Source organism: Scyliorhinus canicula, chromosome 3, assembly GCF_902713615.1.
Source record: "Scyliorhinus canicula chromosome 3, sScyCan1.1, whole genome shotgun sequence".
Classification (NCBI taxonomy): Eukaryota; Metazoa; Chordata; class Chondrichthyes; order Carcharhiniformes; family Scyliorhinidae; genus Scyliorhinus; species Scyliorhinus canicula.
In genome coordinates, this window is record NC_052148.1 from 209,321,812 (window position 1) to 209,349,159 (window position 27,348).

Sequence of the window (27,348 nt, forward strand, 5' to 3'; positions counted from 1 at the left end):
CTTTCATGCTGTCAACCAAACCTACCATCACCACATTAGACAGGCACACAACAAAAAAAATGGGGAGATGTAATGATATGCAGACACGTAACCAATGGGTCATCAGAAGTCACAACCAATGGGTAATCAGAACACCCAGTGGTAGCATAACCACAAAAGGGCAGCACACGACCACTATAAAAAGGACAAGGCACACAGGCCCTGCCCCTTCCACCGGCAGAAACCGAGAGAGCAAGACGTGTGAGGTTAGCTGCACTGCCACACCATAGCACGTGTGCAGTTAGTAGAGTGTACTGTGTTACTTGAGTCAGATTAGTGGAGTGTAGAACTCATTTAGGAGCTCTGTTAATCGCTCAATAAATACGTTCAACTTACCTCAAGGTCTGGAGTATCCTTCAGCAATGCCTCCACCAAGTAGCGGCTTAACAACACAGTATGTGTGGTGGTGTGGGGGTAGAGTGTGTGTAATGGTGTTTGGGGGGGGGGGTAGAGTGTGTGTGGTGGTAGAGTGTGTGGTGTGGGGGTAGAGTGTGTGTGGTGGTAGAGTGTGTGTGTGGTGTGGGGGTAGAGTGTGTGTAATGGTGTTTGGTGGGGTAGAGTGTGTGTGTGGTGGTGTGGGGGCAGAGTGTGTGTGGTGGTGTTGGGGGGGATAGTGTAAGTGGTGTTGTGGGGGGGCTATAGAGTGTGTGCGGTGGTGTGGGGGGGGATATTGTGTGTGGTGGAGTATAGTGTATGTGGCGTTCTGGGGGGGATAGAGTGTGTGTGGTGGTGTTGTGGGGGGTCGAGTGTGTGGGGTATAGTGTGTGGCATTGTGGGGGGGTATAGTGTGTGACATTGTGGGGGGGTATAGTGTGTGTGACATTGTGGGGGGTATAGTGTGTGTGGCATTGTGGGGGGGTATAGTGTGTGACATTGTGGGGGGGTATAGTGTGTGTGACATTGTGGGGGGTATAGTGTGTGTGGCATTGTGGGGGGGTATAGTGTGTATGGCATTGTGGGGGGGTATAGTGTGTGTGGCATTGTGGGGGGGTTATAGTGTGTGGCATTGTGGGGGGGGTATAGTGTGTGACATTGTGGGGGGTATAGTGTGTGTGACATTGTGGGGGGGGTATAGTGTGTGTGACATTGTGGGGGGGTATAGTGTGTGTGGCATTGTGGGGGGGATATAGTGTGTGACATTGTGGGGGGGTATAGTGTGTGTGGCATTGTGGGGGTATAGTGTGTGTGGCATTGTGGGGGTATAGTGTGTGTGGCATTGTGGGGGTATAGTGTGTGTGGCATTGTGGGGTATAGTGTGTGTGGCATTGTGGGGAGTATAGTGTGTGTGGCATTGTGGGGTATAGTGTGTGTGGCATTGTGGGGGGTATAGTGTGTGTGACATTGTGTGGGGGGGGGGTATAGTGTGTGTGTGACATTGTGGGGGGTATAGTGTGTGTGGCATTGTGGGGGGGTATAGTGTGTGTGCCATTGTGGGGGGTATAGTGTGTGTGGCATTGTGGGGGGTATAGTGTGTGGCATTGTGGGGGGTATAGTGTGTGTGACATTGTGGGGGGTATAGTGTGTGTGGCATTGTGGGGGGTATAGTGTGTGTGGCATTGTGGGGGTATAGTGAGTGTGGCATTGTGGGGTATAGTGTGTGTGTGGCATTGTGGGGAGTATAGTGTGTGTGGCATTGTGGGGGTATAGTGTGTGTGGCATTGTGGGGGGTATAGTGAGTGTGGCATTGTGGGGTATAGTGTGTGTGGCATTGTGGGAGTATAGTGTGTGTGGCATTGTGGGTGGGTATAGTGTGTGTGGCATTGTGGGGGGTAGTGTGTGGACTAGTGTGTGTGGCATTGTGGGGGGTATAGTGTGTGTGGCATTGTGGGGGGTATAGTGTGTGGCATTGTGTGGGGTATAGTGTGTGTGACATTGTGGGGTATAGTGTGTGGCATTGTGGGGGGTATAGTGTGTGTGGCATTGTGGGGGGTATAGTGTATGTGACATTGTGGGGGTATAGTGTGTGTGGCATTGTGGGGGTATAGTGTGTGTGGCATTGTGGGGGGTATAGTGTGTGGCATTGTGGGGGGTATAGTGTGTGTGACATTGTGGGGGGTATAGTGTGTGTGGCATTGTGGGGGGTATAGTGTGTGTGGCATTGTGGGGGTATAGTGTGTGTGACATTGTGGGGGGTATAGTGTGTGGCATTGTGGGGGGTATAGTGTGTGTGGCATTGTGGGGGTATAGTGTGTGTGGCATTGTGGGGTTATAGTGTGTGTGGCATTGTGGGGGTTATAGTGTGTGTGGCATTGTGGGGGGTATAGTGTGTGTGGCATTGTGGGGGGGTATAGTGTGTGTGGCATTGTGGGGGGTTATAGTGTGTGTGGCATTGTGGGGAGTATAGTGGTGTTGCATTGTGGGTGGGTATAGTGTGTGTGGCATTGTGGGGTATAGTGTGTGTGGTGCATTGTGGGGGCGGGGTGGGTTATAGTGTGTGTGGCATTGTGGGGGGTTATAGTGTGTGTGGCATTGTGGGGGGTATAGTGTGTGTGGCATTGTGGGGGGTATAGTGAGTGTGGCATTGTGGGGGGCATAGTGTGTGACATTGTGGGGGTATAGTGTTGTGTGGCATTGTGGGGGGTATAGTGTGTGTGGCATTGTGGGTGGGTATAGTGAGTGTGGCATTGTGGGGGGTATAGTGTGTGACATTGTGGGGGGTATAGTGTGTGTGACATTGTGGGGGGTATAGTGTGTGTGGCATTGTAGGGGGTATAGTGTGTGTGGCATTGTGGGGTATAGTGTGTATGGCATTGTGGGGGGTATAGTGTGTGACATTGTGGGGGGGGGTATAGTGTGTGTGGCATTGTGGGGGGTATAGTGTGTGTGGCATTGTGGGGTATAGTGTGTGTGGCATTGTGGGGGGTATAGTGTGTGTGGCATTGTGGGGGGTATAGTGTGTGTGGCATTGTGGGGAGTACAGTGTGTGTGGCATTGTGGGGGGGTATAGTGAGTGTGGCATTGTGGGGGGGTTATAGTGAGTGTGGCATTGTGGGGGGTATAGTGTGTGTGGCATTGTGGGGGGTGTAGTGTGTGTGACATTGTGGGGGTATAGTGTGGCATTGTTGGGGTATAGTGTGTGTGGCATTGTGGGGGGTATAGTGTGTGGCATTGTGGGGGGGTATAGTGTGTGTGGCATTGTGGGGTATAGTGTGTGTGACATTGTGTGGGTGGGGTATAGTGTGTGTGGCATTGTGGGGAGTATAGTGTGTGTGGCATTGTGGGGGGTATAGTGTGTGTGGCATTGTGGGGGGTATAGTGTGTGTGGCATTGTGGGGGGTATAGTGTGTGTGGCATTGTGGGGGGTATAGTGTGTGTGCCATTGTGGGGGGTATAGTGTGTGTGGCATTGTGGGTGGGTATAGTGTGTGTGGTATTGTGGGGGGTATAGTGTGTGTGGCATTGTGGGGGGTATAGTGTGTGTGGCATTGTGGGGGGTATAGTGTGTGGCATTGTGTGGGGTATAGTGTGTGTGACATTGTGGGGTATAGTGTGTGTGGCATTGTGGGGGGTATAGTGTGTGTGGCATTGTGGGGGGTATAGTGTGTGTGACATTGTGGGGGGTATAGTGTGTGTGGCCTTGTGGGGGGTATAGTGTGTGTGGCATTGTGGGGGGTATAGTGTGTGGCATTGTGGGGGGGTATAGTGTGTGTGACATTGTGGGGGGTTTAGTGTGTGTGGCATTGTGGGAGTATAGTGTGTGTGGCATTGTGGGGGGTATAGTGTGTGGCATTGTGGGGGGTATAGTGTGTGTGACATTGTGGGGGGGTATAGTGTGTGTGGCATTGTGGGGGGTATAGTGTGTGTGGCATTGTGGGGGGTATAGTGTGTGTGACATTGTGGGGGGTATAGTGTGTGGCATGTGGGGGGTATAGTGTGTGGCATTGTGGGGGGTTATAGTGTGTGTGGCATTGTGGGGTATAGTGTGTGTGGCATTGTGGGGGGTATAGTGTGTGTGGCATTGTGGGGGGTTATAGTGTGTGTGGCATTGTGGGGGGGTTATAGTGTGTGTGGCATTGTGGGGGGTATAGTGTGTGTGGCATTGTGGGGAGTATAGTGTGTGTGGCATTGTGGTGGGTATAGTGTGTGTGGCATTGTGGGGTATAGTGTGTGTGGCATTGTGGGGGCGGGGGTTATAGTGTGTGTGGCATTGTGGGGGGTATAGTGTGTGTGGCATTGTGGGGGGTATAGTGTGTGTGGCATTGTGGGGGGTATAGTGTGTGTGGCATTGTGGGGGCTATAGTGAGTGTGGCATTGTGGGGGGCATAGTGTGTGACATTGTGGGGGGTATAGTGTGTGTGGCATTGTGGGTGGGTATAGTGTGTGTGGCATTGTGGGTGGGTATAGTGAGTGTGGCATTGTGGGGGGTATAGTGTGTGACATTGTGGGGGGGTATAGTGTGTGTGACATTGTGGGGGGTATAGTGTGTGTGGCATTGTAGGGGGTATAGTGTGTGTGGCATTGTGGGGTATAGTGTGTATGGCATTGTGGGGGGTATAGTGTGTGTGGCATTGTGGGGGGTATAGTGTGTGTGGCATTGTGGGGTATAGTGTGTGTGGCATTGTGGGGGGTATAGTGTGTGTGGCATTGTGGGGGGTATAGTGTGTGTGGCATTGTGGGGAGTATAGTGTGTGTGGCATTGTGGGGGGGTATAGTGAGTGTGGCATTGTGGGGGGTATAGTGTGTGTGACATTGTGGGGGTATAGTGTGGCATTGTTGGGGTATAGTGTGTGTGGCATTGTGGGGGGTATAGTGTGTGGCATTGTGGGGGGTATAGTGTGTGTGGCATTGTGGGGTATAGTGTGTGTGGCATTGTGGGGGGTATAGTGTGTGTGACATTGTGGGGGGTATAGTGTGTGTGGCATTGTGGGGGGTATAGTGTGTGTGGCATTGTGGGGGTATAGTGTGTGTGGCATTGTGGGGGGTATAGTGTGTGTGGCATTGTGGGGGGTATAGTGTGTGTGGCATTGTGGGGGTATAGTGTGTGTGGCATTGTGGGGGGTATAGTGTGTGTGGCATTGTGGGGGGGTATAGTGTGTGTGGCATTGTGGGGGGTATAGTGTGTGTGGCATTGTGGGGGGTATAGTGTGTGTGGCATTGTGGGGGGTATAGTGTGTGTGGCATTGTGGGTGGTATAGTGTGTGTGGCATTGTGGGGGGGTATAGTGTGTGTGGCATTGTGGGGAGTATAGTGTGTGTGGCATTGTGGGGGGTATAGTGTGTGGCATTGTGGGGGGTATAGTGTGTGTGGCATTGTGGGGGTATAGTGTGTGGCATTGTGGGGGGTATAGTGTGTGTGACATTGTGGGGGGTATAGTGTGTGTGGCATTGTGGGGGGTATAGTGTGTGTGACATTGTGGGGGGTATAGTGTGTGTGACATTGTGTGGGTGGGGTATAGTGTGTGTGACATTGTGGGGGGTATAGTTGTGTGGCATTGTGGGGGGTATAGTGTGTGTGACATTGTGGGGGGTATAGTGTGTGTGACATTGTGTGGGTGGGGTATAGTGTGTGTGGCATTGTGGGGGGTATAGTGTGTGTGGCATTGTGGGGGGCATAGTGTGTGTGACATTGTGGGGGGTATAGTGTGTGTGGCATTGTGGGGGGTATAGTGTGTGTGGCATTGTGGGGGGTATAGTGTGTGTGGCATTGTGGGGGGGTATAGTGTGTGGCATTGTGGGGGGTATAGTGTGTGTGGCATTGTGGGGGGTGTATAGTATGTGTGACATTGTGGGGGTTATAGTGAGTGTGGCATTGTGGGGGGTATAGTGAATGTGGCATTGTGGGGGGTATAGTGTGTGTGGCATTGTGGGGGGTATAGTGTGTGTGGCATTGTGGGGGGTATAGTGTGTGTGGCATTGTGGGGGGTATAGTGTGTGTGGCATTGTGGGGGTATAGTGTGTGTGACATTGTGGGGGTTATAGTGTGTGTGGCATTGTGGGGCGTATAGTGTGTGTGGCATTGTGGGGGGGTATAGAGTGTGTGGTGCCTGGTGGTGTGGGAGGGAGTAGAATGTGTGAGATGGTGATGTGTTATCTGTGCTGGTCTATCATCGACTGCAACTGGATGCAGTAAAACGAGAAACAGGCTTCCGACACAGGATATGGTCAAACACTGTTTTATTGAACCTGTTGATTGCTGTACATAATCTGCTGTGGGTTGACACTCTATTAACCTAACTGATAACCTCCTACTGGCTTGACCAGACTAGCTCTCTATCACATGGTGATGATGTTCATTGGCTTGTGCACTGTGACTATCTCCCTAGCCATGTCCTGTGAGAGAGGGAGAGCCTTAATGCCCTGTGGGCTTTATAGTGGTGGTGTCCTGCCTGGTGATTGGTTCTGTGTCGTGTGTGTTCATCGGTTATCCTGTGTGTCAATCACTGTCTGTATCTCTCATGATATACATGAGTGGATATTTTGACGGCGCGGGGGAAAGAGTGTGTGTGGTGGTGTTGTGAGGAGCGATAGAGTGTTTGGTGGTGTCGTGGGAGGGGGGGGGGGGCGGATAGTGTGCGTGGTGGCACCCTCATTTCATGGGCATGGTTTTACAGCAGTGAGTGCCATAAAAAGATGGTTTGTCTTTCCTCTCTGCGCCCTGGTGACTCCACGCCGATGCAGCTTGGGGTGGGCTTCGCTGATACTGGTTCACCGAGCCAGAGTGAGGAAGCTGGGCGAGACGGGCTTTGAAATCCCAGCATGGGCAAGTCTATCAAGAGTGTCAATCTGCTGGAGATTACCACTCTGAGGAAGTTACGGGTCATTATTTTTCAAACATTTTAATTTGGTCTGACTTTTTTACAGGTTGATTTTAGTCTTGAATCATTTTCTGAGAGAAAAGAGGAGGAAAAAGCCGAAATAATGGAGTGGTGGAAGATGATGTCTGAAACACTGAACTTTTAAGCCGAAGGCTATTGCTCCTTTTCAAAATACATGCTTTAATGGCAAATGGGTGGCACATTGATCTCTTTTTTAGACATTGAATTATTTATGTTTTCCTGTGTTTTAATATTACTTGGGTACAGTAGGAGGTGAATGTATGTTGTGTGGCGAACAATCTGGTGTCCCACCTGCCTTTATCAAACCACTTCTCCAGCTAGGATATATGCTGCCATTTGGTGGAGATTCCAGTTTGTTCCTGTTACTCAAGGTTGAATTCCCTTCCTTCATGGACTGTTATAAATATGTGTGGTCACTCTTACTGTGTCTTTGTATCTCTGTCATTTAGCGATCCCAAATAACGTCATGACTAAAAATATCGGGGCATGTCTGGAAAGGGGAGGGAGAAAAATACGTTAATTTCAAAATAACACGATGAATTAAGTATGTACTGTCTTCACAAATTTATGTAACTAAGTATTCAAAATAAAGGCTAAAATCCATCCAGGATTTATTCCCGAGGTAAATGAAGGAAAAATATCACGTCAGAGGTGAATTGGAAATTTGTTGGTTCGTATATGAACATGTTGATTTTCACGATGGGCCGAATGGCCTCCTTCTGCACTGTCACTTCTGTGATTCTGTAATGGTTTGAACAGTAAGTTTAAGGTAACAACTTACATGTAATCAACCCAATATAAACAGACATTTCTGCAGCAAATCAACCCAATATAAACAGACATTTCAACCCAATGTAAACAGACAAATAAGAAGATTGTTGAGCCCGAGCATATGGGACACAAAATTATTTGTCTCTCATTCAGATTGTAGAACTAATTGTGCAGCAGAGTTTCAAGTTCCATTACACTTAAAAGTATGAAATTCTCATTATTGCCCAGTAATGAGAAACAATTAAAAGGTTTAAACTTACAATTTTAGGGAATGTGCGTATATGAAACAGTACATCAATAGTCTAAAGGTTTGCCATGTTCCCTTAAAAATTCATTTTGCAATTAGTTGAAATTAAGGACAGTACCACATGCTTGTGTGGGGAATCTGTCGTGCTCTGTCTTTTAAACTTTGTAACAGCACAATATTCATGATAGTATCTTGTTACTTTGTGATGTCAGACCATTACACAAGATAGTTCTCCGTTGCATTAAAACAATGTTGGGGTGTAATATTATGTTCTGAACATTACATTGTACCTCAGAAGTAGATGAGAAAAGAAGCTGCATATATTAATGTCCTTGTATCATGCAAAATGTACTGACCTGTAACTCGGGTTTTGCTGTTTAGTGTGCTAGTGATAAAGATGAAATGTTGCCCAGTGGTCATTGCATTTTGTCATTTGTTCACACTTGCTCCTGCACTTTCTGTACATAAACTCCGCTGGACATCTCGGTATCGTAAGTCAGAGGAGAACTCGTGAAAAGTACTAAATAGCAGCCGTATAGTAGAGTTCTGCCAGTCACTTCAATTATTAAAATTACCTACAGCCGGGTGCACGTATGGGCTGATTTGGAAAAGTTCCTCCTTTAGAACATCTTTGTTCCTGTTGATGGGGTGCTTTGGGCTTTTTAAAAAAAAAGTCTATTACTGTACATTATCAAATTATCACAGCACTTATTATATTAAAGTAAATAAGTAGTCCCAGATGACCGTAGGCTGCTTTCCCCTTTGAGTGGGAGAGTTGGTTGGTGGCGATTTAACCAGAGGATCACCACACTTCAGGCGAGGGGCAAGGCTGAGAAGGTAGGCTTTCATGAATAGCCCACAGTCTTTCACTAATATTCCTCGGCTTGAACCCTATCCTAATGCACCATATCAAAGGAAAGCAGTTGAGAAGCCCCAACTAAATTTCCTCATTGTAACCCATAGGAACACTGAGGCCAATTGGGAATTTCTGCCAACAGCTCAATGCTGGGTAAGAATTGAACCATAACTGCGCACTGAGCTGTTAGAGAAAGCTCTCTTTTCACATGCAAATGTGTTCACTTAGGTGACAAATACCAAGTACTGTAAGATGGAGTATTCTATTCCTACACCATATCCTGCACTAGTTTTGCTAGATGAGATGGCACGCAGATTGAAGTGTTCCTGGCCTTGCTCTTAATGAAAGGGTGTTGAAATAATTTCAATAAGGCTTTTTGAGGGCAAACAATATTAAGCAATAGTCATTTTTGATTAGGTTTTGTGTGAAAAATGCATGCTGTTAAAAATAAAGTTAGAAGTCTTACAACACGAGGTTAAAGTCCAACATGTTTGTTTCAAACACTAGCTTTTGGAGCACTGCTCTTTCCTCAGATGATTCACCTGAGGTAGTAGCAGTGCTCAGAAAGCTCGTGTTTGAAACAAACGTGTTGGACTTTAACCTGGTGTTGTAAGACTTCTTACTGTGCTCACCCTAGCCCAACGCCGGTATCTCCATATCATTGTTAAAAATAAAGTTTATTTAATGCTAATTGATGATCGCTGTGCTGCATTTGAAGTGGTGCTTAGAAACCTAAATAACTTTTCCTAAATTGGATACGTTGCACGGTCTGAAGGTGGTGACTCTATTGTTAGTCTTACTCACGGTTGTATTTAAATCTCAGCTGGTATTACCTCAATGCTGGTTACCTGAACTATTGGGCGGCATTCCCCAGCCTCGTGTTTCTTGGCGGTGGGAGGCCGCATGCTGTTCGCTGGTGGCGGGATTCTCTGCTCCTATGGCTGTCAATGGGAAATCCCATTGGCCAGAATTCTCCTGTCACTCGCTGGCGGTGGGATTGTCTGGTCCCACCGGCAGCCCACCCCCGCCCACGAGTTTCCCAGCATCGTGGGGAGGCTTCATTGGGAAATCCCATTGACAGCAGTGGGAGGAGAGAATTACAGCACCTCCTGCTGCTGAGAAACACGCAGCTGGGAGGCCGGAGAATTGAAGCCTCCCCTTGCTGGCGGGGAAATTGAAAGACAGTCTTAGTAAACCTAATGATAAACATGTCCAATAAATGAGTGACAATCGGCAAGCCAATTAAATGATGAACTACACAGCGGAAATATATGATCAAGTAAGAAATCATGATCAAACCTTAGACTGCTCCGTTTAGAACGTACCTGGAATATGCCCAATCTTTCATGCTGGAAACAATGCAGAGATTACCCATGAGAGGTCTGAATTATGAGGAAAGATTGGAAAAACATGGGGAGTTAATTTGTCCAAAATTTAAAAACACTGCTAAATGGATGCAGTTGTCTTACAAGACTAGACTGTTTGAAAGTCTGGGTCTGGCTCACAATTTTGGCCCTCGTTGCGACTTACCATAATATGAACTTGCCAGAAGATGCTAAACGAGAAATGTGCAGGTTTTAGCCCAAGTGCTATTTCAGTGCAATTTTCATGGAGCAGCGTGTGGGGACTTCTTCCACCCCTTCCACTGAAGGTGTGGAATGCTCTGGCAGGCACGTGTCGGCCTGTTACAGCATAGCTCAGAAACTGAGGGACAGTGTGCATAGGTTTTCTGATATGGCACTGGAGCCTGATGGAGGAGGTACAGAGGAGGGGATGCCATGTTATTTGCAGGGGGATTGGGTATGATATTGCTCCTATTTCTCCCACAGCTGGTGTTGCTGTGCGTGGTGTCACATCCTTTTCCTGTTCCTCGTCCAGATCAAGGGCAACACCTGACAAGATGCTCATGAGCAAGCACTCCCTATGTCCTGTTAACTGTTACATGGAGGAGTCGCACAACACAAACAGGAATAAAGGAGGATAAAAAAAATAAAGAATCAAGAACACTTTCTCCTTTTTTTTACGTACTCTCAGGTTCATGCACCAAGGTGAGTGGCTGCAATTTGATTGAAGACCTGTGGATTTTTATTTTTGCATGAAATAGGTTATTAACGTCTATCCCTCAGTGTTAAAATAATAGGCCAGGTGTAGCATGGATTAGACGCAGGCTAAATATCTATCAACACTGTCCCAGAGTGTGAATTTTTCCATTTATTTTACGCAAATCAATAGTATCAGTGGATTCTTGCCAAACCTTATGCTTTTTATACTTCCTAAATTGTGTAGAGTGTGACATGTACAAAGTAACAGCAGCATTTTGAGCAGTCCTTCATGTCGAACTGAAGGAAACAACTGCAGCCCTCTGAGCACCAGACAGTGGCATGTATTAGCTGGCCAAATGTGGTAATACTGCTGACTTTACGGATTTCAAAGCACCCACAGGATGAAATAGTAGTACAACCATTCAAAATAGAAAGATGTAGAACATTCAAAATGAAAATATACAAGGATTCCTTTGCCTGTTCAACAAAATTTCATGCTGGGAGCTGTGGAAGCCCTGGAAAAGGTGTAAACTCCATAAATGGCAATATTGGGATTGTTAAATGAATACTTTGCACTCGTCTTCATAATGGAGAAAGAGGAGAAAATATCACAAGGTCAAGGGGACAAGCCTAGTGGATTCATTGTAAGTTGACACTGGAAACAGAGAAATAATCAGGACCTGATACTTTCAGATCCAGATAAATAAATGAGCAAGGAAATTGTAAATCCATCAGTCATCGTTTTCCCAAACTGTAGATTCAAGAATCGCACCTTTGAATTACAAAATTTCAAATGACATTCAATTGTTTCAGTACTGTCATGAGATTTTCATGGAATCTTGAGCCTCTTCAGAAAAAAAAGCGGGTGTGGCTAGTGCCATCACCCTGCTGAGGCGGGGACTCTAGATTGGAGTGCCATCTTTATAGATAGGGGCTCGAACAACACGAGCCGAACAGATCTACATCTCAGTTCTCAGAAGTCTCAGGGCTCTCTTTCCCCACCGACAGTCATCGCTGGCAGATCTCTCCCTCCCCCCCCCCCCCCCTCCCCCTGCCATATATAAATACACCCCCCTAATGGGGCTCCCTCTAGGGTACTGCCCTGGCACTGGTTGGCACTGTCAGGTTGGCACTGCCTGGGCATCTTCTACTATCACAACTCTCCTGCCGCCCGGAGCTATACTTACCTCTGCGCCCCTGAAGGGATCACCTCAACTGCCTCACGCCTGGCCAGACTGTAAACGATGCTGGTGCAGGGTCAAGATTCTGCGAGGAGGAGGGGGAGATCGGTTCTGGAAAAAGTGCTCACTAATGAGATGGCAATGCAATAAAATTAAGTTGCCAGACTCCCGTGGTGTGTTTCTCACTGCTCCACTGGAGGGGGAGGGAGAATTCCCAAACCCAATCATGCTGGAAGGAATTCTTATCGACGAAGAGAGCTCAACATCGCCCCTAAATAACTACGGTAAGAAACTTTCATTTATGTAGCAACTTTAACATAGTAAAACATCCTAAGGCTCCTAACAGGAGTTTTATCAAAACCAAAACCAAAACAAAGCTCAGCCAAGGCTATACATTTTAAGTAAGTCTTACAACACCAGGTTAAAGTCCAACAGGTTTGTTTCAAACACGAGCTTTCGGAGCGCAGCTCCTTCTTCAGGAGTGTCTTAAAGGAGGTGGAGACGGCTGACATTTAGGGAATTCCAAGGCTTAGAGAAGAGTGAACCCATGAAGGGATTTTATAACAAGAACGAAAATATTAAAATTGAGGCATTTCTGGACTCACAAGTTTAACATTAGTTGGTGAACGTTATTGGAGTATATCATCAGGGATAGAGTGACAAAGCACTTGGACATGTATAAGCTGACCAAAATAGTTAGCAACCATTTCAAATAGAAAGGACCATTGCTAATCACTTAATCTGCTTTTAATGGGAGAAATGTTGGTGAGGACACCAAAGATGCCCTCTGCTCTTCAAATGAGACAAACCTTTTATCATTTCATATTGTTAAAATGCATACTCCTGGAAATGCCGTGGACAACAAATAAAGAAATAAAGTGCAGAAAATTATGAAATTTTAATTGCACTTTTTGCACTGGATTACAATTATTTGCAATCTATCTTGCAGCAAAGAAGCCACTTTTTACATGTGTGTCTTCAGTACATTGGAATCGGAGAATTGGAGCACAACATGTGCCAGAACACGCCAGACAGAGGGTAGGAAATATGCGCACAGAGACTCAATTGAAAAAAATATATATTTTGAGCTGGGAGCAGGATGTCTATATGGAAACAAAATGGATTTGATGCACAAATTATAAAAAATTAACATATCTTCCTTAAACCAAAGTGAATGAATAATATTCAATTTTTACACAGTAAAAATTAAATGTAAAATCTTGTTTTAAACCCATCTAATGAAAGCACTTGCAATAATACAGAGCATTGCACAAACTTGGGATATCCTATAGCTCTTTACAGCCAAAGAGATGAAGTAATTGTTGTAATATACAATGGCTGCTAATTTATGGTCAACTTGGTTCCACAAACAGCAATGAAATAAATGAAAAATATTCTATTTTTAGTCATGATGGTTGAAGGACAAGTATTGGTCAGAACACCAGGAAGAACACCTTTGTTCTTTTTGAATAGTACATCCATGTAAGAGAGCAAGTTTGACATCTCATCCCAAAGATGGCACCTCCAACCATAAACACTTCTTCAGTAATGCATTGAGATTTTAGCCTAAATTCAAGGCCTGAAATAGGGTTTAAACCCATGTTCCGCTTCCAAACCATTGAGCTGCATTGTGGTAACAATTGGCCAGATTTTCATATCAGAATAATGGTGAAGCCAATGGTACTCACTGTTATTTGTGTGCAAATAGCTCATTCAGATGAGGAGCAAATGTAATGTTAAACTTTAAAGTCCAGAAGTTGCAGTTCGAGTTCTGCTGTTCTTGCATTAGCCTTAAAAGAAATGGCAACTTGCTGCCTAACTCAAAAGTGAGTTGCATGGAATATGTGAACATAAGAACTAGGAGCAGGAGTAGGCCATCTGGCCCTTGGAGCCTTCTCCGCCATTCAATGAGATCATGGCTGATCTTTTGTGGACTCAACTCCACTTTCCCAACCGAACACCATAACCCTTTATTCCTTTATTCTTCAAAGAACTATCTATTTGTAGTTGTGAAGTTGCTGTATTTGCACAGTAGATAAGACCATAACACCATAAGCACAGAAATTGAATTAGTTCAGTTGTCTGCTCCTCCATTCAATCATGGCTGATATTTTTCTCATCCCCATTCTTCTGCCTTCTTCCCATAACCCCTGATCCCCTTATTAATCAAGAGCATATCCATCTCTGTCTTAAAGACACTCAGTGACTTGGCCTCCACATCCTTCTGTTGCAATGAGTTCCACAGATTCACCACCCTCTGCCTCCTCCTCCTCATCTCTGTTATAAAGGATCGTCCTTTCAGTCTGAGGCTGTGACCTCGTGTTCTAGTTTCTCCTACTAGTGGAAACATCCTCTCCATGTTAACTCTATCCGACCCTCTCAGTATTCTGTAGGTTTCAATGAGATCCCCCTCATCCTTCTAAACTCTATCGTGTACAGACCAAGAGTCCTCAACCGGTATTCACATCACAAGTTCTTCATTCTGCGGATCATTCTTATGAACCTCCTCTGGATCCTCTCCAAGGCCAGCACATCCTTCCTTAGGTATGGGGCCCAAAACTGTTCACAATATTCCAAATGAGGTCTGACTGGAGCCTTATACAGCCTCAACAGTACATCCCTGCACTTGTATTCTAGCCCTCTCAACATGAATACTAACATTGCATTTGCATACCTAACTTCCAACTGAACCTTAATGTTAACCTTAAGAGAATCCTGAACTGGGACTCCTAAATCCCTTTGTGCTTCTGATTTCTGAAGCCGTTCCCATTTAGAAATTAGTCTATGTCTCTACTCTTCCTACCAAAGTGCATAACCCTACCTTTTCTACATTGTATTCCATCTGCTACTTCCTTGCGCACTCTCCGAGCCTGTCCAGGTCCTTCTGCAGCCTCTGCTTTCTCAGCACTACCTGTCCCTCTACTAAACTTGGCACAGAAAGTTAGATTTTGTACATTCCATACTAAGTATACTTTTAATCATGTGGGCGGCACAGTGGTTAGCACTGTTGCATCACAGCGCCAGGGACCCGGGTTCAATTCTAGCCTCGGGTGACTGTGGAATTTGTACGTTCTCCCCATATCTGCATGGGGTTCCTCTGGCTGCTCCAGTTTCCTCCCACAGTCCAAAGATGTGCAAGATAGGAGGATTGGCCATGCTAAATTGCCCATAGTGTCCAAAAGGTTAAGTGGGGTTCTGGGGCTACATGGATAGGAGGATTGATCATGCTAAATTGCCCGTGGTGTCCAAAAGGTTAAGTGGGGTTCTGGGGTTACAGGGATAGGGTGGGGGAGTGGGCCTTGATAGGGTGCTCATTCATTCAGAGGGTCGGTGTAGACTTGATGGGCTGAATGGCCTCCTTCTGCACTGTAGGGACTCTATGGGTAAATATCAATTACTGATAAACACCTTCTCTGCTTTTGAAAATTAATTATTAGAAGTGTGGAGATTATGTGTTGTTGGAGATCTAAAAATGTCAATTAAAAAAGAAATCCTTTATTCCTCTTTTTCACACTCTTCTTTATTTCTCTTTCTATACCTGAATTCCATGATGTGGAGATGCTGGCATTGGACTGGGGTGAGCACAGTAAGAAATCTTACAACACCAGGTTAAAGTCCAACAGGTTTGTTTCAAATCACTACTTTTCGGAGCACTGCTCCTTCCTCAGGTGAAATCCTATGACCCTACCTAGGCCCACAAAACCCCGCTTAACCTTTTGGACACTGAGGGGAAATTTAACATGGCCAACTCACCTAACCTGCATATCTTTAGACTGTAGGAGGAAACCGGAGTACCCGGAGGAAACCCACGCAGACACGGGGAGAATGTACAAACTCCACACAGGCAGTTACCCAAGGCCGGAATTGAACCTTGGTTGCTGGCAACCTGCTCTTAAATGCACAGGACCTCCTGATTGCTTAATCATCTCCCTTTGTGCCTGGCAGTTATTATCTGGTCCCATGTTTCACTCACTGCACTATAATTAATTTGAACTTGCGGCAACGCAAACAAATTAAAACCCTAAGAGCAAGTTTAACTCAAAACAGATCCATTAGATATCTTGCTACTGTAAAACTTGTTCCAGTGCAGTTTTTGGGCTATGGTAAGGAGCCTTCATTGCATCAGTCTGAATGAAAAATAACACTAGTCATAGTGGTGCTCTGTTGGTTAAATGCCTGTTCAGTTCAAACAGACCATTGTAAAGATCACTGTAAGTCACCCGATTGGCTAGTGAATCAAATTATTTGACTATGAATGTTAGAAGTTATGACATTGAGTGGCTGTTCCTTCACCAAAATCTCCTTGCCTTTTCTTTCCTTCTATGCATGCTGAGCTACATTCAGGCCCCACACTCATGTGCCAATTTTCATGAACCTAGACCTGAAATCTCCTTGTAGCGCTTCCTATGTACGTTGGCTCGGATGGCTGACACATGCTGTGAGTTTCCCTCAACTCCCTTTTTGAGGTGGTTTATCTGTCTAATATAGACTCCTCTATGGCTCCTCTATCTACAATAAACACAGTCCAAGATATAATGGGGGCGAGGGAAAGCAAAGACCATGCCAGCAATCTCCTCAGACATGGCCTCTCTAAAGCGGAGTGACCTGGATATTGAGATGGACCTGGCATAAGGTGGGGCCCACCTGAGGGTTTGAGAATAGGTCCTGGCCTGGATCCCATAACAAATCCTGGCAGCTGTATGCTTCTCAGCCCCTTATAATTGGAGTGAGCTCCAGTGAGTTCAGAAGCAAAGGTTGCTGTTTTTAACATGTTGCACTGTTGTCGGCGACCGTGCCTGAGGATTCTTAAGTTCTGATGAGCCATCTGACGGTTCTACTTAATTACCATGTGATTTATTAAGTCTTTTAGGCCACTTTTTTCATTCGTAAAGTTTAGTACTCTGGATCTTCACCCCTCACATCGAACTACAATTTAAAAAAACACGAGTGAGGAAAATCGTTGCTGAATCTCATACCTCCCTTTAGCACCATGCACAACTAACATGTTCCAACAGAAATCACTTGACAATGATCTAGAGATTGTGCCTGAAATGTTCCTCTCAGTGAGATTTTGCAATTGGATCGAGATTGGCTGCATAATCTCATGGTTATTACACTTGCACTGAACCTGAATGCTTGTCCACACACAGCATTCCTTCATCTCTTTTGGAATGCATTATAGCGTTGGTGGAAAGTGATTTCAGCTTTGCATTGATGTTAAACTAGCTGTGTTATGTAGAGATGGGGGTGGAATCTTATGAAGGCGACGGAGGTCATGGCCATTAGCTGGAGAGCCGGCGAGAGTCCTGCTTGATCACCTCTTTAACAGGAAGGCCCATCACACTTTACGGCACTCAGATACTTGACAGGCTAGCAGTGGGCCTTCCCCAGGACCAAAGGTGGTGGATATCCTGCCCGATAACAGCTGCTGGACAGTCAGAGGCCTGCAAGCCCACTGAATAGCAGCAGCCACCACACTACTGGTACGGTGACCACCTGAGGCCGAGGATTGTTGCTGGATCCCAGGTTAGAAGTGAGTGATGGTGGGAGGAGGGCCACATGATGGATGTCATGGGGAGCGGAAAAAGGGGAGGGGAGGTGGAAGGAAGAAAATTGGGTTTCCCACAGCAGGCTATTCCTTCACGATCCTGGGTAAATTCATCAGGCATTGAGTGCCTTTGAACTAGGGAACTCCCTGGGAGTCTGCAAGTAACACCATGTGGATTTGCTTGTTGTGCTCCCCACATAGTGAGCCCTCGCCTGTTCTCGGGTTAAAAACAATGGTAGTGTGATGTGGCCTTTAAGTAGGTATTCATTGATCACTTAAGGGCTTCAATTGGCAGCAGATTCAGAAGGCTGACCATGGGTATTCCCACCCGGGTGTAATTGGGGTGGAGACGGGAAAGCAGCGGAGTACTCACCTGCCCAATTAAATGCCCCCTGTCACCAAACGTACCATGGGAGAGGACACAAAATTCCACCCAGGTTCCTACCTTGCTTCAGGACACGTTAAGGTGTGGCTCCATAGCAACCATAGCTCATCATGGTTTGACATTGCATGAAGTGAAAATCTGTTGCATGAAGTGAAAATCTGGTGCAGTGTCAAATCTGAATCACATTGAATTTACTGCACAGAAGCAGACCATATCCCAACTGATCTATGTTTTGTTACACATGGATTTCTTCTTATTCTTCTTCATATAACCTTACTTTCTATTCATTTCTCCCTCATAACTCCCTCTTAAAGACATCTATCCTATTTGGGTCAGCTGCTCCTTGTGGCAAACAGCCCCACATTCTAACCATTCTCTGAGTAATGAATTTGTAAAACACTTAGGGTCTTCATTGAACACATGGGATATTTTGTAAACCCACCTAACCTCAGTTAAACTTTGAGGAGGAATTCTGCTCTCTCCATTAATCTCTCAGCATTTATATTTTGAAATTGTTTGCAAGGAGTTCTACCAGTCCCAGCAAGGCAGGAGCCAGGAAATGGAAAGCCAGTACTGCCCGGCTGCAAGTTGTGCTGCAACCCATAGCCTGAGGCAGATTGTTGTGGTGTAAGAACATCCTTTGAATGTTCTTTGAAGATGGCCTGTGGGTGGCGCAGCATCCTCTGATGCAGCTGTTGACATTCTTTTATTTCTTCCTTAGTTCTTGGATCTCTATTACTGGCAGGTATCTTTCAGTCTTCATTTGAACAGCTTTCTTCCTCAGTCTTAGCACTGGCTCTCTATCAGATGACTTGGAAACATTTTGGGATAAATGATGTGCAAATATATGAACATAAAGAACTGTGGATACCTGAGTCTTTCTATCCTCTGCAGGAAATATTTGTCAATACCAGTTGCTTAATGCATTTAGCAGGGACAATTTTAACTCTATCTACCTAACAGGCGGAAATGAGGGGAGTTGCTGAAAGCAGATGATTGATGTTGATGACATACTTAACTGCTCATAACCCTCTCCACTCTCACTGCCTTCTCTGTTTGCCCGCCCTTATGGACAGGTAGCACAGATGCCTACATTATCATTCTTTATATATGCAGACCAGAGTCTAATAATCCTTGACGTCAATGTTAACTGGTGACATGAGCAGAGAAGGCATTGCAGCCATCTCAGCAGGTGAAGCTCACAGGGAAGAGGAGCGATGGCCAGAAAATGCTCCAACAAGACATGCCCTTGGCAAGTTTCCCCTGCCCTGAGCCATCCCTGCCCTGATCATTTTTTTAAAAAAAATTTTATTCTCCTTTTTCACATTTTCTCCCAAATTTACACCCAACAACAATCAGTAACGAATGCAATGTCAATCCCCATATCAATAACAACAATCCCTTCCTCCCACCAAACCCCCAATCATTAGCCCGCATGTTAACATAAACTAATAACAAAAAGGAATCGAGAATCACCCATAGTCACCATTAACACATACAATCCCCCTCCCCCTAACCCTCCCAACACCCCTCCCCTAATGTTTGATGTGATCCAATTCTCAAAAGTATAATGAATAATGCCCATGAACTATAGAACCCCTCCATCCTTCCTCTCAGTTCAAATTTGACATTCTCAAGAGTCATGAATTCCAACAGGTCCCCCCGCCACGCCAGGGCACAGGGTGGAGAGGTTGCTCTCCTTCCCAATAGGATCCACCTTCGGGCGATGAATGAGGCGAAGGCTACAACATGTCTCCACACCCGTTTCCAACACCGGCTGGTCTGACACCCGAACATGGCCTCCCGAAGGCCCTGATCCAGTTTCCCGCACACCACTTTAGAGATTACCCTAAAAACATACTTCCAGTAATTCTCCAGCTTTGAACAGGACCAAAACATATGAACGTGGTTTGCTGGGCACCCCCTTGCAACGTTCACACACATCTTCTATCCCGACAAAGAGCTGGCTCATCCCCTCCTTCGTGAGGTGTACTCTATATACCACCTTCAGCTGTATCAGCCCCAAGCTCGTGTACGAAGTGGAGGCATTCACCCTCCGGACCACTTCACACCAGAACCCCTCCTCCATACCCTCTCCCAACTCTTCCTCCCACTTTTGCCTTGATCCCTTCCAGTGGTGCCTTCTCTTCCAAAATAAACCGCCGATACTATCCCCTTCTCCAGTCACCCTGTCGTCAGCACCTCCTCCAGCAATGTGGAAGCCGGCTCCTTCCCTGATCATAAGGTGTTCCCGTAACTTCTTCCTCACAATTTACCCGAGTGCCAGGGGATATTTTCTTGTCCCCTGAAAGAGCCTCCAGTCCCCAGAAATAATGCACCCACCTACCAGCCAGCTACCCCTTGCTGTCTGACTTGACAGGGAGGTTAATTGCAGATGCACAAGTTCAGGGTGGGACGGTGGGCCTCAACCATCTTTTCAAGCAGTGCATTCTAAGTCTCACCAACTTCTTGAGTGAAAAGAAGTTCTCCCCACTGGTTAAATTCATAATTATCTTAAATGGTGTCCTGTAGTAACCTCCTGCCAGTGGAAATCTAACTGTTACAAGATCAGGACTATTAGATTCCAGGTGACCTCCTCTGAATATGAGCTACCCTGGAAATGAGGGGACATGGTTTCTCCCTTAATTGGGGGAAATCAGACCTCCAGCGTAAAAACCCAGACCTGGGAGCAGGTTGGGCGGGAGACCCTTTGCGGAGTGGAGAGTGTAATATTGTAAATAAATATTATCTTTGTCTTCTACCTGCCTGGTCAATGTGTGCTGTTTTAGCGGATTACACTATCCTACCAAAACTCTCTTTAATTTTGAACACCTCTATTAATTCTCCCCATAACCACCTCGAATTTGAGGAGAAAGACCTCAACTTCTCTAATTTCTCCTCATACCTGAAACCCTTGATTTATTCTGGTATGTACCCTCAGCAAGGCTTTAACATCTTCCCAAAATGTGACGCTCAGAATTGGACATCACAGTGTTGTAATATGCCGTGTAACATAATCTTTAGATTAGTTGCATATAATCCACATTTATGCATGATAAATGTCATAGTACAAATAAGGTGACAGACTGCAGAGTCCTAACCTATCCAGCAGTGTTTTGATATTTGATCGAGTGCTCTAGGCTCTCTTATCTACTCATAAATAGCCCAACCAATGGGAATAATTATCCCCTATTCTTGTGCCATTCATTCCTGTTATTTGGGAGCTAGACATTACTTGCTACAGATGCATAACTTGTTTGTTTTATCAACTTATTGATAAAAGTTAGTAAATATAGCATATTTAAAAAAATTAACACTGGGCTGGTTGAACTTATCATCAGTAATAAATTAGATGTACAAATGAGGTACCGTACTTGTAGATTGATAATATATGTTCAGCACTTGCTATCTTTCATGTCTTCAGAAAGTACACAGGACAATTCCTTCTTTTGAATTTTAAAGGCACATTACTCACTTTTGGCATGCTTGGGACTCCTAATTTACAATTCTATTAAATAAATAAACTGGTGTCTCCAGTGGATTCCTTATCTGCTACATGTCTTTGTTTGTTTTCCAGATTAATTTTTGAGTCATGATGAGGTTCATTTCCCTCAGGAATCAAATCCAGCAACTGGGAATCTACGGATGACAGGACGCCGGAGTCCTTGGATGAAGATTTCTCCAGATTCTGAAAATCAGCTTCATAGTTTACATGACTTGGAAAGGTCACAGGTCTCGGCACTGCATACTTGTTATCCTGAAGCATTTCAAGTGGCAGCTCAAAGGCCGAGGGACCTATTTCACTTAAGGAGCGCTTCAGAGTGCTGTGTTGGAAAGTTGATGTATGCCGCACTACACCATGGCACATTGAGGAACACAAGCAAGATCGGGGCACATCATAAATTGCGTAAATACCTGAGTCAGGAGAAGAAAGCTCTGGGATGTTTACCTCTACATATCCTGCGTCAGCTTTAGGCTTTTTTGCAGTTTTCTGTTTAGTTTGGGTTTCAACAGAGCCACTGTTTGCAGCATGGTTTAAAGTTCTCAGCTCTGTTGATTCTTGAAGCACATTCACCTGGGAATTATTCAACTCTCTCTGAGTTAGATTTTCATGGTTCCCATTTGCTTTTTCCATTTGCGTCACAGCTTTCCGCGAACCACTCCTGACCGCATTGTTGTAAGACGGTGGTGAGGAATATTTAGGAATATTCTCTGCTAATCGGCTATCCCCTCTGAATCCATTGGCATTGGAGTCTTTTGAGGAATCCACGCCAAGCTTGGCTTTGTTAGGGGACTTAAATGAGGCGGTTTGAGCTGTTCCATCAGGAAGTTTCAGATAAGAACACCTGCTTGACCTTTCATCTGTGTCACGCTCATTGCCAATTTCCACCTGTTGGCTGCTGTTGTTTCCTTTCACATTCCCGTTGGTCTTGGTCGAGTCCGGACATTTCGTCGCTTGTGCGAAGTGAGCCAGGTTAGCGCCAATCTGTGCATATGTCCCGTCATCTTTTTCTGACAACATTTTGCTTATCTGAAACAAAAATTGTAATTGCTTGCATTCTATATGGGAGGTGTTTGCTTATTTAGACATTAAGCAGTAGCAAGGGGGCTTAATTGGTATCAAGAGCACAAACATTTTCAAAAGGCAATTTAAAAACACCAATACTTTATTTAAAAACAAACCAACAGCTTGATAACTCTTGATAATTCTTCCGCTCATTTTGTTCTCTTCTTTCTCAGTCAGGCCTTCCTGATTTATTTTTAGATCAAGGGACTTCTAGAACTATCTGGCAAGTTGTCTTCATTGAGAACCTCAGCAGTGAGTGCTGATTGCAGGAAATATCAGACTGGCTTTTTATCATCCAGGCAGGTAGCGGGTGTCGGAAAAATTCTTAGCTCGGCCCACCAGCCTCGGGACAAAATGCTTGCAAGAATTGGATTTTCATGGAGTGGGGGAAGGGGTGGGTGTGAATGGGGACTGCAATTGAACCAGTCAACCAGGGAAAAGTTCCGAAGCAACCAGAGGGGCTGCTGGTTGCCAAGGCGGACTGTTAAAAGACCTACGTTGTTGCTGTGGAACTTTGTCCCAATTAAAATAAAGACAGATAGGCCCTACATGTCACATCATTCCCACTCATCTATGCCCTCCAAAATAGCCCCTCTGGCCCCCATGCCAAACTATGTCACTCCCATGCCCATTCACCCACTATACACTGTCTAGAACCAATCAAACCTATAGTGACAGTTGGACATTTGAAAAAAGATTTAAAAAGTCATTCGCTGATAACTTTCCCTGTTAACAAAACACTCCTTTATAGTGCAATGTCAATATCATCCTTTAAAGTATCAAATGTGCGACATGGTAGCACAGTGGTTAGCACTGTTGCTTCACAGCACCAGGGACCCGAGTCCGATTCCCGGGTTGGATCACTGGCTGTGTGGAGTCTGCACGTCCCCTCCATATCTGCGTGGGTTTTCTCCGGGTGCTCCGGTTTCCTCCTACATTCCCGAAAGACATGCTTGTTAGGTGAATTGGACATTCTGAATTCTCCCTCAGTGCACCCGAGCAGGCACCGGAGTTTGGCGGTTAGGGATTTTCACAGTAACTTAATTGCTGTGTTAATGTAAGCCTTCCTGTGACTCTAATAAAGATTATTATAAGTAGCAGAAACTGCAAGCACTTGCAACTTCTTTATCTTGTATAAGTAAACATTGCATAATTGACAGAAGAGATCAGATAGCCAGAGCTGTCAATAAAGCAATGTTTCCCCGAGGCTCAGGTGCTTCAACAAGCGAATAGATTTCTGGGCTCTCAGCCTTGGCGGAAAACCAGCCTATCATAGCTGCACTCAAAGATCCTGTCACCCACTCAAACAAATTCTAATACCTTTACAACAGAGATTAGCTCAGGATTGAACCTATGGTAATCCCAGTCTCAATGCAACATTACCAGCAGAATTTGCCCAGAGAGTTCTTGAATATTTTTATTTGTTTTCAATTGCTCTTGTTTAGTAATATTTTTGAAATGGCGATATGCACTGTTGATGCACCTTTTGAAGAACCTTTTGAAGTGAATTGCATTTTCATCTTTAATCCACTAGAAGGGATCATTTGCACCTTATAGACCTTCTTCAAATTGCATCCCTGTTAAATCAATGGAATGAAAAATCAAATGAGTATTACGATGGGCAGATGATTTGATTTATCAGGACACCATATAGGTAATGAAGACAAAAATGACCCCCATAGATACTGGTACAGTGGAGGGACTAAAAGTTGAACAAACTGTACAAACATCATCAGATGGGACATCCTCCATATTGAGTAAACGTCGGGGCCCTGCCATTCCACATGTAGTGATGCAGGCAGCTGTTTACTGATGCCCTCCGACACTAATCTCTGGCAAAGTTTCTGGGGTCAGTAGGGCAGCTCCTCATTTGCATAGATCAGCAGGTAGCAGTGCCACAATGACCCTGCTCCGATGCCCATGTCAGTAGAAATGTTGCTACCCTCCTGCCCGTCAGGGACTGGAGATGGTTGCCTTCCCCTCCCAATCCTGTCAGCCTTCCCCCACCTCTCAGCCACAACCGCTTTTACCCACACAACCCTGTGGTAAACAGCCAAACTGGAAATGTTACTTTTATAGAGAAAAATGTTCGAATATTCCAGGCCACTTTCAAGGCCTGTACCTCGTTATTGGGGGTCAACATGCATTCTGGGTGAGGCTGGGATGTTTTATCGGACTTCATAATCCACTGATTATCACTGATAATCTAGGTCCTCATGCACATCTAGGAAGGCGAAGTCCCTTCATTTATGTATAAGGGGCAGTTGTTGTAATTGGGTGCCATCCTTTCCTTGGGGATTTCACTAATGTTTTAATAGGAGTAGAATTTCAGGGCCAAGTTTCAGGGAGGTATTTGTATGCCCCGCCCGCCTGCGGGATATCCTGGTCCAGCCGAAGTCGGGTCGCTCCGGATTCCGCAGTGGCAGGGCGGGCGAACCCACACAAATGCCCATAGACCTTAGCATGACTGGAAGATACTGCCGGCAGCCAATGGCTCTCCACGTCTGCCTTGAGGAACCCATCAGTGAGAAGGGGTGGGGGAGAAAATCCTAGCCTAAAAGATTAAAAACTCAATCGGATATGAAATGAAAATCGCTTATTGTCACGAGTAGGCTTCAAATGAAGTTACTGTGTAAAGCCCCTAGTCGCCACATTCCGGCACCTGTTCGGGGAGGCTGTTACGGGAATCGAACCGTGCTGCTGGCCTACTTGGTCTGCTTTCAAAGCCAGCGATTTAGCCCTGTGCTAAACAGCCTCTATGAATATATCATTGTCAGATTAACGGTGCAAAGTCAAATCGGAATTTGTGCAAATTCACATGTTGAGGGGCGTTTACACTTGTTTAAGTCCATATGCCATGAACAAGAAATAAAATTAGGAGCACTTTTTCACACAAAGGATAGTGGAAATCTAGAACTTTCTCCCACAAAGGGCCACGCACCCTGGGTTCATTGGAACTTTTGAAACAGAGGTTGACAGGTTTGTTAGGTAAGGGGACTGAGGGATAAGTAGATGAGCTGGGTCAGCTCTGAAGCAGTTAAATGGCAGGACAGGTCCGTGAAACTGAATGACCTACCTGTGCTTCCGTTACTTCTTCTTACCTCTATAGAACAGATACGCAAACTTTATTTTATCTTATTAGTTGCATCAAGTGACAAATACCTGATTGAGTTTAAGGTAGATGAGAGCTATTCCAAAGATTGCTGCAATGCACACTAACAGTACTATAACCAGCAGGACGACAGCAGCTACTAAATACTTCTGCAGAGAATTTGAAACTTGCTCTCCATCACCAGTGCTTGACTGCCCGTTAACTGGTACCTACAAGAAGAAAATAGACAAGACAAGAGAATGAAAACTAAATTTCAGCGTAAAAAACATGAAAACAGAGAAGGGTGTTTACTCTTTATTTCCAAATGTACTTTTTTTCCACTTCTTGCCTCTCTATGTGTAACAATCAACCAGCATTGGTAAATCCACAACAAAATCATTCAGGAATCTGGGAAAGAGGTTAAGTTTCTGGGATTTGGTGTTTAACTCACCTTGCGCCACGACAGGAGTGCCCAAATACCCCTCTGGAGGTGTTGCTTTGGTGCCTGTCTGCTCCTTTCCAGTGGAAACTCTCTGGGGTAGAGATTTCCAAAGATTCATAACACTCTGCGTGAAGAAATATTTATTCATCTCAATCCTAAATGATCATCCCTATATATTGAGACTGAACTCCCGTTCTCTAGATTCCCCAGCCAGCGGAAACAGTCTCTCAGGGCATAAACTAGCAGTCACGTTGCTCCCAAAAAGCAACGCAGCGCACTCCGACTAGTAGATGCTGGGAGATCCCACTTCCGGGATCTATCCTGCTCGTCACACCTCGCGAGATCTAACTTGATCTCGTGAGACGTGATGATGTGAATCCCACCCATTGTGGGCGGGATCACTTTCTGGCAAATCTGCATGTTAGAGTGAGAGAGCTAGTCTCGCACTTAAATGCGTTTCTGAGATCTAACCAAGGCGTGGCGTCTAACTTTCTCTTCCTGGAGACCTCGGCTGAGCGCTGTTCAGCACTAGTCTCCAGAAACAGGGACCAGACAGAACAGGTGCATACACTTCAGGCTAGGTGGTACCGTGGCACTACTGGTGTTCCCCAGAGATCCTGGCAGTGCCAGACTGGCACCCTGGCACTTCCATCTGGGTTCCAGCCTGGCACTGCCAAGGTGCAACGGTGGCACAGCCAGCTGGCAGGTGCACTGCCAGAGTGTCAGGCTGGCATCTTTTGCATGGCAGTTATCGGGCCAGGGGTTTGCCCTACACAGGTGTGAGGGTGTGGGGGGGCTTGGTGACTCTGATAGTGAGTTGGCGCTTGGGGGAGTTGGTTTCGGGGGTTGTGCTGGGTGCTCGAGAGATTGAGCTGTTATTTAAAAACGGCGTCCCAAACTCTCGCTCTACTGAGGAGTTCAATGCAGAAAATGGGGCTAAATCGGGGAGTTCTCCGCTGAGCCCCCGATCTACCTGGACGGGCGTTAGATAGAGGGCTGATTTGTGGCACTAACTCCTGGCAAGCATCCGGTTAATCTTGTAAGCTATGGGACTCTGTCCCCATTCGGGTAGATTGCACCCTCAGTGTTTACTCTGTAAATCACATTCAGAAGCTTGCAGGTTTTAATGAAATCGCCTTTCATTCTTCCAAGTACAGCCGAACAGACGCCGGAATGTGGCAACTAGGGGCCTTTTCACGGTAACTTCTTTGCAATGTTATAATTTTGCAGTGTTAACTTGTGACAATAAAGATTATTAAAAACTCCAGAAATTATAGTGCCAATTTACTCAGCCCATCGACACAGGACCCCCCCCCCCCCCCCCCCCCCCCCCCCCCCGGTTCTCCCTAAATGCCTTGTTTATATTCCCTGGCTCCGACACCACATCCCCAGCCCCAGTCCGTAT

The 27,348-nt window shown here is 45.7% G+C and overlaps 1 protein-coding gene across 1 annotated transcript in view; it reads left to right on the forward strand.

Annotated features, from left to right (window-relative positions):
• The window catches only part of cpe (carboxypeptidase E), a 199,871-nt gene extending 191,625 nt beyond the window's left edge, over positions 1–8,246 (forward strand). Inside the window, exon 9 of the mRNA XM_038792117.1 lies at positions 6,839–8,246. Coding sequence (XP_038648045.1) covers positions 6,839–6,937 — 99 coding nt within the window. The 3' untranslated portion in view covers positions 6,938–8,246. The remainder of the gene's footprint in view (positions 1–6,838) is intronic.
• The last annotated feature ends 19,102 nt before the right edge of the window (positions 8,247–27,348 follow it).